At 40.8% G+C, this 11,925-nt stretch overlaps 1 protein-coding gene across 1 annotated transcript in view; it reads right to left on the bottom strand.

Moving 5' to 3' along the window:
* The window catches only part of PSMD14 (proteasome 26S subunit, non-ATPase 14), a 76,315-nt gene extending 66,836 nt beyond the window's left edge, over positions 1-9,479 (bottom strand). The window contains exons 1-3 of the mRNA XM_061608648.1: positions 9,280-9,479; positions 3,141-3,224; positions 180-232 (exon numbers count right to left, since the gene is read on the bottom strand). Of these exons, the coding sequence (XP_061464632.1) occupies positions 180-227 (48 nt within the window). The 5' untranslated portion in view covers positions 228-232; positions 3,141-3,224; positions 9,280-9,479. The remainder of the gene's footprint in view (positions 1-179; positions 233-3,140; positions 3,225-9,279) is intronic.
* Between the last annotated feature and the right edge of the window lie 2,446 nt (positions 9,480-11,925).

The following is an 11,925-nucleotide window of genomic DNA, read 5'->3' on the forward strand; positions in this document are numbered from 1 at the left end:
TCATACACAATAATGTTCAACTAAAATTAAACAGCAGTATGCTCTTTTCTTTCCACTTACCATACTTCCAACTTTCTGCAGTTGCTTCATCACATTGCACTTTTTTTGGTAATTAAAAGTAAGACTACCAACTGTAATCAAAACTTTTTAAAAAGTGATTAGCACACTGTAATACTAACCTGTCCCAGACCAGGCATACCTCCTCCAAGTCGTAGAAGTCTATCCATGTTTTCTAAAGAAAAAAAATAAGTAAGCATACCTAGACTCTGATGTGTTTACTAAATTGTTCTCCATATAATTCACCTTCAGTCACTCAGTATGTCAAAAATATTGGTAGTAATTACAACACAACATCAGACTTCCTGTTAATTAACACCACATATTAATTCACGAAGCTGTCTTCCATACTAATTAACAACCTTACTTTAACTCCACTGGTTTTGGGTTATCCCCAGTTTTGAAAAAGAGAAGCATTTCTTGTTATACTCTTTTTTAAAAAGCATTTGCAAAAATCATTTACATTCTCCTCTCACCCACTTACCTGAAAAAGCATCTGCATAGCAAAGTAAAGAAAACTCATCCGGTATAAGAGAGTTTCCTTCCATTTGTCCAAAACACATCAATATAAAAATAATTCAAAAGTGATTTTTTTAACATCCTCATTAGTAAGTTCTGTGCTAATTAACTTACAGCTTGTCAGTTAGCATCAAAACTGCATGTGAAAGATGCTGAACAAATTATAGATTTCTGAATTAGCATCAAAAGCTTTTCTTAATGAACTCATTACACCAAAAGAGTGTTGTAAAGTAAACATTAAATGCCTTTAGTTAAAATACTAAGGGCCAGAGTTGTGTGCATTTAAAATCTTGTTAAATATGGAAAGAAATTAAACCACAAACATTCTACCATTTGTTATATTGCTTTAGTACTAACATACTTGCAGATGTAATGTGCCATTACTAGGTTCTGAAATTCTGAATATCTTAAAGCATTAGCAGCATACATTTAAGTGCTCAGAATGGCTAATTAATTGGAGCCAAGGCTCCAAAGTCAGAACTGAAAATAGGAAGAACATCTCTCTCACCACTATCAACAGAGTCCACATTCCTAAGATGATTGGTAAGGGCTTCCAGGACAAAAGGTAGAGGACAGGGGTGGGGAAACCTCCAGCCACAGATCTAATCAGGCTATCAGGCCTTCCCATTTGTCCTATGAGACCATTTTGGCCAGGCCAGGCCCATCTGCCCTACGTCTGGCATCACCTATGATGTCAGGTGAGGAGCTCCTTGGATGAAAGGGGTTTGCAGCATGCCTTGCAAAGCACTTCCGACGCCTATTGTTGGTGTTTTGGCGAGTGTAGCACAAGGCACTTTGCAAGCCATGCTTAGCAAGCAGAGACATGAAAGGAGCTCCCTCTAACTGACAATCACCTGGTCATAGCTTAAAGGGAGCCTCTTTGAAGGTGCGCTCCCAGTACCAATCAGCTGACTGGCACTGGAAGCATGTCTTCACATGAGGTTGTTCTAACCAATGATCAGCTGTTACAGCAATTTAACTTTGTCATGTGGGTGGTCAATTTTGACAACTGTAATGATGTCCCTAACTTTATTCGTTCACAGATGTAATACGCAAGGCATGTATGCAAATCTCTACATCATCATCATCTTCAAAGAGTAGAGAATAGGAGATTGAGATTGCCATTTCAAAACTAGAAGGCCAACATGCTCCTGTTGACTTCCGACAGCAGTGTAAAAGACTACAAAAAGGATCCAGCCTAGGGAGTCCTTTCTCACCCATTAACCTGAGGTTAGCAGTGTTCCTGCTAACAGGTGGCCAGGCCTGTCTGGTGGTGCCAAAATCGAGCAAGAGGGACAGAGACTTGCATAACAAGTGACCAATGGTGTCAAGTACAATCACATCTTGTGGGGCCGTGGGGGGGGGAAGAGAACCAAACTGACTTATTTATTTTATTTATTTAGAATGTTTGTGTCCTTTCTTTTTTCTGTAATGGAGCTCAAGGTGACATAGATAGGGATTCGCAGATGGTCTCTCACACAGGAACTGAGCAGTCCAAGGCCTGCTTAGCATTAGCAAAGTGGCTTCAGTTCGTCTCCTCAAACCTGGGAAGAGTGCAGACACAGAAGATCCACATGAAGTTCTTTATATTGGGTCAAAATGGGTACAGAGGGAGTTTGGGAAGACAAAGTATGTGCTATTTTGTTGCTCCAGTCATCCAAACTACCATGTCAAGAGAGTTTTTTTGATTATGTGGAAGAAAGAACAGGTTGCTATCTCTGTATTTCTCCAGCACATTCTACGCCATGTCAAAGTGAAGTATATGTCCGAGAAAACATAGGGAATGCTTCACTGAATGTAGGCAAAAATGCTAATCAGAATTTTAATTATATTTATGTGGCTTAACTACAGGAAGTCCCACCATTTTTAACAAACTTTTATCAGGACTGTACTTACAAGGTCAAGTTAATCTTTGGTCACAAATACAAAGACATGGACTGAATAGGGAACCAGTTATGCAAAATATGCATCTAGTTCCACGACCTATTTCAACACTCTAGATCAGCCTTTCCCAACCAGTGTGCCTCCAGATGTTGTTGGACCACAACTCCCATCAGCCTCAGCCAGCATTGCCAATGGTCAGGAAAGATGGGAGTTGTGGTCCAACAACATCTGGAGGCACACTGGTTGGGAAAGGCTGCTCTAGATCATGATCTAGATCATGTGTGGAGAACTGGATCTGACCCTCACCCCCCCCATGGGTCAAGTGTGACAGGTGGGTGATAGCACAATGACATTGGGAATCCCAATTTTTGCATAGTGCTGTACGATCCCCAATTATTAACTGATTGACGACACTTGCAAAGTGGTGAGCACGGGGCTCTGCAGGTGCTGCCAATCAGCAGGGCCTGCAAAACCCCTTTTGATATAGCTGCATTTTTATCTGGAGCAGATAAGGTCCCAGATCAGGTGTAGGACAGGTGGCTGGGGCTTGTCCAAAATGGACTGGCAGTACCCCATCACTACTCTAGATAGCAGAATTGGGTTTCTAAACAATTGAAGTAACACACTGCCAGATATATAAAGGAATAACTGGATCTATTCTATGTTTACCATGTACTCACCTAGCTTTCAGTTCCTTTAACCAACTTTGTTCCTGATCTCAGCTGGATCTCCAAATTCTGGTGTAGGTAAAATTTAATTCCTTCCTAAACAGAAGGAACAACAACTATTTAGAGTAAAAGAGCACTTCCACTGCTTTAAGTACCAGTGCTGAAACACATAAGATTCTGTGGACACGCCCACATGAAAGTTAGAAAAGGCAATGGCATTTAAAACAAAAAGTACCATGGCATAGAACCAGCATAGAAGCAATTGTAAAAAATATATTTCTTCAAACCAACATAGGAAATCAAAGCCTTTACGCAAGGCAAAAAGCAATGTACTATGTCAGTTGAGGGAAGGTCATTTTTGATAAAATAAAAAGAGAAATTGGCCTCACTGCTTAAATAAGTCAGTTGGAAATGTTAATGGGTTTTGTGATAAAAGAGCTGTTTTTGTAAACTGGAGATTGAAAGAGAGATACACACTGTACTTAGAATCTGATATATTGCTAATAGCTTTGTTTTATTTCTTTCTATTTATATCAGTTTAATACAGACTTGTGTGTGTAAATATATTTTTAAGGTAATAAAAATTACCTTAGCTATTAGCTATTTCATCTTGGAGTTAGCCCTCCACACACATGCTAGTGTCCATCTTAGCCATGTAACCTCTTCATATTGTCCACTTTACTCATGTAACCTTACCTCAGGGTGTCACATTTATGGGTGTTGGCATGCTAATTTGATTCAACTTGGCAAATGAACTTAAAATTGTCTATTTAAGCAACACAGATTAGCCTACGTTAGAACATATCAATATATTGGAATTGGTAAGGATGGGAAGTCATTTGTGAAGTAAATCTTGTGAACACCATTTGAGATTTTTGCTGAATTTTGGCAAAACCTTTGAGGTTGTCACATGAACTATTCAAGACTAAGGCTGCAATCCAGCACATGTCTACTCAGAAGTAAGCTCCACTGGGTTCAATGGGGCTTACTCCCAGGTAGGTTTGTATTGGATTGCAGCTGATGGCCCCAAAGGTGAAAAGACAGGTGACTTGAAAGAATATTAAGCTTTACCATTCTGACCTGCACGCAGATTCCGTGTTATGCAAAAGTGCTGCCAACCCTTAAGGATGCTCTTAAATCCACTTTGATGACCCAGTTTAATTAGGGTTCCAATTTTAGTCTTGGCTGGCAACAGTCATACACAACACAGAATCCATTTGAAGGAAAGGTTTGCAGGCTGTCGTGGAGGTCATACACAACCCTACAGCTCAATCCCTAAAACCAAGTTAATTGTAAGTCTGCACCAGCCCCAAGAAAATGTTGGATAGCAGCCTTTATTAGCCATTTACAGTAATCAAACATTTTATGAAAGCTGAAAAGCATTTTTCACATTTTCATATGGGCAAGTTTTTGCAGATGGATGCTGTTGAGGTGCCAAAAAAAAAAAGAATAGTTAATGAACAAGTATACCAGGAGTTCTCCACAAATGCAACAGGATCTCCCAATTATCATAAATATTTGTATATGCAAATATTTATGCATAATGCAGTATTGTTTTAATAACTATTCCAATGCAAAAATGCTACTCAGAATTTAAAGCTTGGGGGAACCATTGCCAACAAAATAATGTAAACATACTGCTATTGATTTTGTTAACTTTTCTATTAATAGCTTGTTATACATTCTTTAATAGGCTACAAGTTCCACACACCCATTCCTCAACTTCAACACTTGTCACATATCTATATCAGCATTCTCTACCCAAACAACCTTGGATAAGCACAGAAAACTATAAATTCTGCAGAACTAAAAGGGACAGGAGGCATCCCACATGACAGTCAGATTTCTCTCTACTTGAACTGGACAGCTAGGCAGGACAAGGCAACCCAACCTTTTCCTGACACTAATTGCTAATGCATTTCGAAACAGCATGAAATTGACTCAAGTTAGAACTGATCTGTACCAGTCTTTCATTACAGGTTCCTTGATAACCATGCAGCAATAATTGAGTTACCTGTAAAAATAAAATTAAGAATTTCTAGAGCCAGTTGTACACATAGTACAACTACAGGACTAGTCTTGTATTAGCCATGCTAGTATGTCCTCTGTGACAGCCTGCAAAAAGAAGCCCTGCTTCTATTTTCCTCTTATTTCTTTTGCATGTCCCTTATTTTTTTCAGAGAAAATGTTAAGCACAAGCATTTTATAGTTAGAAACGTAAATAAAAAACTAAAAAGTTGTTCACTGTAGTTAATGTACTATGGTGAAGTCAAAGAATGCTACACCAGGCAGCTACACGATGCCACTACATGAATTTTATTACTCCACTGATGGGAGTGAGGATTGCTGCTGTTTTTCTTGCTCTTGGTGGGGCAGTTTTTACAACAAAAGGTAGACTAATGCCTCCAACAACTGAAAATTGATGAAAGATAGGGTGGTATTCAATGCTAGTCCTACTCAGTGTAGACCCATTGAAGTTAACAGACATGGCCAACAGGTTCATTAATTTCAATGCGTCTACTCTGAGTAGGACTTAGCGGAAAAAACACAGAAGAAAAGTTTATTTTATTATGTATAAAAATATTTATAAACCACCTCATATAAAACTTCAAGTTGTACAACAAAATATGAAAGTACAATAAAGCATAAAATGCCATAAGGACAATACAAAATCGTAATAAAAATGACCGACTCATCTTGAAAAAGTTTAAATAACTTAATACACCTCTTAACTGTAATGGAATAACTTGCATTAGAAGGCATACAAACTGACTCATGAACAGTTCACCTAAAAAAGGAGACTATATAGAAATTGGATGTGTTAAAAAACCATTAAGATACATCTAAGTAACTGTGTGAGAGCCAGTGTGGTGTAGTGGTTAGAGTGTTGGACTATGACCTGAGAGACCAGGGTTTGAATCCCCATACAGCCATGAGCTCACTGGGTGACTTTGGGCCAGTCATTGCCTCTCAGCCTCAGAGGAAGGCAATGGTAAACCCCCTCTGAATACCGCTTACCATGAAAACCTTATTCATAGGGTCGCCATAAGTCGGGATCGACTTGAAGGCAGTCCATTTCATTTCAAGTAACTATGCATCCTCCCAATAAAAAAAACCCCCAAGTTCTGTTTGAAGCAGAAAGATAGTAGAATTAAGCTTTGGTACACAATATCTCAACTACAGCAGTGGAACAGTGAAAAATGGCTAGATTTTTCTCTTAACAGATGGAGCCATCACCATCACTAGCAGCTACTGGCCAAGGTAATGACATTTATTTATTATTTGATTTATATCCCGCCCTTCCTCCCAGCAGGAGCCCAGGGAGGCAAACAAAAGCACTAAAAACACTTTAAAATATCATAAAATATCATTCCTCTTCTCCCAGACATTTTAGCATGTGTTTTTAAATTGCATTTTTAAAAATGTGTTTTTAAATTTGTGTATTTGTTTTCAATGTTTTTAATTGTTGTAAACCAGCCAGAAAGCTTCGGCTATGAGGCAGTATACAAATGCAATAAATAAATAAATAATAAATAATAAAAACCAGACCTTAAAATACATTAAAACAAAACAACTTTAAAAACATTTTTTTAAAAAACCATTTTAAAGACATCTTAAATAAAAAGGGTTAAAAAACACACTGTTTAGGAAAAAAGGCTTTAAAAAAAAATATTAAAATGCAATTCCAACACAGATGCAGACTGGGATAGGTCTCAACTTAAAAGGCTTGTTGAAAGACATCCCATTCCTCTGCAGAATATGCCATTTGTCTTACTGCAACCAGTAAGAATGCTGTATCCAGAAGATCCAAATTGTCACTGAGCTATAATGCTAAGCAGGCCTGTGCAAAATGCTAGTTTTAGAAAATAATCATACGATGTAGTAAAACATGCTACAGAAGTGAACAATATCAACAGAAGCAACAATACAGCTGCCAGAAGCTGGAAAAACCGCTGGGATGGGTAACTTGGGGAGCATCTGCTGCACCGGGCTATTTTCCCCCAAAAAACTTCAGAGTGGCTTTTCGAAAAAGTGTCAGGGACTTCTATTTTTGTCCCATTATGCTCTCTTCATATGAGAAATGTGTTGTGCATCATGCCTTACTTGCACAGCACTTTGTGAAGATTTGAACCTAAACCACTTAGATTTAGATGTTTTCTCGGCTGCAATAAGATAACCCCAATCCGCATCCTCAGCAGGGCACTTTTCACTGTGCAATTTAGCAGCACTGGTCAAGAGAAAGTCATACCTGTTTCTACAGTTTCACACACTGCACAAGTTTTGGAAAGGAAATATTCCGTAAGTTCAGAGTGAGATTTTGAATTTGGGTGGCATATGCAATCCTATAAAATTTCAGCCTTTCCCAATCTTTGGGTTCCCAGAGATTTATTTATTTGTATACCGCTATTTCATTAAAAACATTCAAAGTGATTTACAACAAGTTTTAAAAAACCAACCACCATACAATAAAACAATTAAAATACAATAAAACAAAGGTCAACTGTTGCAAAAGGACATCTTCTTAATTGCCTGTGTAAGCCTGGCACAATAGAAAGGTTTTCAGCAGGTGTTTAAAAGTTAAAACAGAAGGCACCTAGTAAATCTCTGTTGGCAGTGTTCCAGAAAACTGGGCCAATGACACTGAAGGCTTGAATTTGTGTTGATGTTAAATGAGCCTTGCCAACTTGGGGGATGACCAAAGCCATACCTGCAGATGGGCTTAGTGCCTGAGCTGGGATATAAGGGTTCAAGCTGGACTACAACTTCCATCAGCCCCAGCCAACATGGCCAACAGTCAGGAATTATGGGAATTGTAGTCCAGCAACATCTGGGGACCCAAAGGTTGGGAAAGGCTGCATACATGTCTTCTCAGAAGTAAATCCCACTGGAAGTAAATTAAATAGAAGTAAATTGCTGCAAAACACCCAGAGAGCTTCAGCTACGGGGCGGTATATAAATGTAATTTTTTAAAAAAATACCACTGAGGTAATAGGATTTACTCCCAGATAAGTGGGTGTAGGATTGCAGCTTGAATCTGATCTCACTCCAGAGTCTAAACACCCTTCCCTTACTAGTGTCTGTGACAGGGCCAGTTATTTTTTTTAAGTTGACAACCGTTCCTTCCACTGTTCTACTGACCAGGGATTCCCAAACTGTGGTCCACGAGCTTCATTCATGTTGTCTGTGGCATGTTTGTGGTTGAAAACGGGAGATGGCACATCCACTACATTCAGTATTAATACTGATTTCTAATTGTATTTTTATTTCTTCTTTTGTATCTAATTAATTACAATTTTAATTCAAAGGAATTAAAATGGTAATGCAAATAAAATATATAAAAAAGAAACGAAACGAAAATACAATCCAAATTCGTACAGCATCTAGCATAGGGCATTACAATTGCTACAAGGGTCCGAAAAATCGTTAAGTGGCCCACCAAGCCCCTCAGCCATTTTCAAGTGATCCGTGGGGAGGGAAGTTTGCGAGCCACTGCTTTGGCGACAACTTTAGAACAAGTTTCCCAAAGAAACAAAGGCAAAGGAAAGAGAGAGATGGTAGTCAGAGAAAAGCATAAGGACAAAACTTTCAAGCAAAGACAGTCAGCGACAGAGATTTTTAATAAGCAGGATTGGAAGAACTGTGGCCCTCAAGATGCTGCAGAAGGTAGATCGTGATCTACTGGTAGATCAGCGGCTGATCTACAGTAGAGCAGCAAGGCTTCCAACCCACCTGTTTTAAACAATAGCAACAACATATTTTCCCACCGAAGTTAGAACGTCAAACTCCGAGGTCCAAAATGAGCTGTACTTTAATTTTGATAGTGTGTCTTTTGCAACTGACTCTGCCTGTTGGATCTTGGGATTCAAGAAAAAAAATCAAAGTAGATCCGATAAACTTGGAATTCGGCCCACCCCCCTCCTAGACAACAACTCCCACCACTCCGACCATCGGTAACGCGGGATAGGATTGATGCGGGCTGGAGTCCAACAAAGTCTGGAGAGCACCACGTTGACTACTCCCTGCTTTTAGAGCACCAACCAAGTTCCCCGTCAACAACTCCTCTCCTGGGTTGCCACCGCGGTCGCGGGAAACGATGTTTTTCTCACCTCCCCACCCCGGAGCTTACATTACACACACCCTCGAGGCCCACCTGCCGCAGTTTTGTTGGAGTTGCTCTCCTCTTCCTAACCCGGACAACCTCTCCGTGCCGCTTTCCCCTCAGCCGGGCCGCGATGAATCAGCCGTATTCATTCAAACTCAGTGCACCGTCCCAGGCCTCCCGCAAACACATCCGGGGGCAAAGAACGACACCCGCTTCAGTTTCCTCTCTCTTCTTCCGTTCCGCAGCGGCAACCAATAGAGTGCCCAAGCTCATAGCCATGGCTACGAAACGTCCCGCCCACTCTTCTCTCCCTTCCCCGCATATGAGAATTTTCTTCCTGCTTCCTCTCTGGCTATGCCCCGCCTGCTGCCTTACCCAGAACTTCGTAGCCGCGCGCTTGAGCCGCATTTCTGAAGCCCTTCAACGGTGTTTCTCTTCCCTCAAAATGTTCAGCGTGAGGGCATTTGCTTATGTATGACCTACCTACTCCCTAAAGAATCGGGAACCTGACTGGCCGAGATACTCAGCTTGTGTCTGTATCATGTTTTTAGGGAGTCGTTCCTGACCTTATATATTACGTTTGTATTCCAGCTTTCCTCCAAAAAGCTCAACGTAGTGTACGTCAGTCTCTCACAGAAACATGCCTGCCTTCTACCGAGTCAGACTACTGCTCCATCTAACTTAATACTGTCAACACGAACTCGCAACAGTTCTCCAGGGGTCTCTCCCAGTCTTTCCTGGAGGTGCCAGGGATTGAACCTGGGACTGCATGCAAAGCTGATGCTTCACCACTACCCTATGGCCTTCACCCCACCCCATTTTATCCTCACAGCAACCCTTTGAAGATGGTTATGCTGAGAGACGGTGAATGGTCTAAGATCATCCTTTAAGCTTCTTGGCTGAGTGGGGATTCTCCCTGCTCCTAGGGCACTTCCACACAGCAGTTTATGGTGTTACTCATGCATGCAAGTTTTGTGCAAAGTCCACAGAATGTCCGCACCAAACTGCTGATCCTTGTTATTTCCCTATTTAACCTGGATTTACCATTTTCACAGGAAATCCCAAAAAGTAAAGAAACCTCCAGTGAGAATGGTGAATCCAGTTCAAGTAGGGCTGGTATGGTGCTGGTATTTTGATGAGGATATTGTGTGGACACCACAACATTTACATGCATGAAGTCCACAATAAATTGCTGTTTGGGAATGTCCTTAGTCTGATACTCTAGCCACTAGACTATAGTGTTTATCTCTTTACAGCAGGGATGGGGAAGCTTGTAACCCTCCAGATGTTGGACCTCAACTGTCATACCTTACTACTGACCTTGCGGGCTGAGCCTGGAGGAAGTGGGAGTCCCACATCATCTGGAGGACCTCTGCTTCCTCATCCCTGCTTTACAGGTTATGGATGGCATCCGAAAAACAATTTGCCTGGGAGCAAGTTCTACTGAATTCATGCATACCATCAGGCTGTATATGTTCTAGAGTTGCCAGGTCAGAAGCATCCCAGACACTGAGATTTCAGGGTGCACCCTAGTAATGTAATGGGGGCGGGCTCTAGTGATGTCATTAAGCATGATATCTTAAGCATCAACCACAGTTGGTTGGAGCATACAATTCAAACAAAAACATTTCTCTGATTGGAAATTAAGACAGAAATCAGCTCAAAGATGGTGTCTGGTTAGGAAACATTTAATCTAGCCTACTTGATTCTGGCAAGAAGGATTTTAGTGCCCTCAGGCCAGGCCAGTCACCACAAGGCCATTGCTGGAAGAAAGGAGTCTACTGTTGTGGAGATGTTAGATGGGAGCACTCAGGAGTAAAGATGGATGCCCCTGAAGGCTGCAATTCTAAACACACTAACTTAGGGACTAAGCCTCATAGAACTCATTAGGACTTCTGAGTAGATATAGTTTGGATTTTGCTGTTGGTAAAGCTTGACTAGGGATCCTCTGCAAAAACATCCATATACAAGCAGGGTTGGCAACTCCCTACCTGGAATGCCCTGCCCCTATCTTTTAACATGGCTGCTCCAAACTTCTTTACAGACTTGACACTTCACTTCAGAAAGAGGTCTGAGAAATGAGTAAGAGTAAGAAGATTCTCTACCCCTTTCTGTCTCCCCTGTGAGCTGCTATAAACTCACTTTGACAGCTAATCCAATTCCACTAAATAATAATTGACAGAGAGAAAACACAGATAGTTTGGTCTACCTTCACAGGCAGCAGCTTGGGAACAACAATTGCAGCCACGCTGTCAAGTATGTGAATTCTGTTTTACCACTACTGGCAAGAAACAAACCGTCGTGCAACCAACAAGGTGCATCATTAGTGGGTTTTGCTGAGCGCATGGAACCACTGTCTGTTGTTGCTTCTATGGATGTGAGGTTAAAGGTAAATGAAATGCAAATAGAAAAACAAAAGACAGTGATGGTTTCCTAAATGCAATATCATACCACCAACAACAAGATTCCTGAGTAAGGCAGAAAACTAAGCATTCCACAACCAGTCAGGGTTCCTAATCAAAAACCAAAACAATAAAAACCTAGCAGCCAGTCAGCCAAGGTCACAGAAATCACCAGGTAGCACAAACTGATCCGGGGACTGCAGTTAATGCAGAATGCTGTGGCACGATTGCTGCCATGAGTGAGACCCTGTGAGCATATAATACCTCTGCTCTGAAATCTGCACTGATTGCT

The sequence above is a fragment of the Rhineura floridana genome, chromosome 2 (assembly GCF_030035675.1).
Source record: "Rhineura floridana isolate rRhiFlo1 chromosome 2, rRhiFlo1.hap2, whole genome shotgun sequence".
Classification (NCBI taxonomy): Eukaryota; Metazoa; Chordata; class Lepidosauria; order Squamata; family Rhineuridae; genus Rhineura; species Rhineura floridana.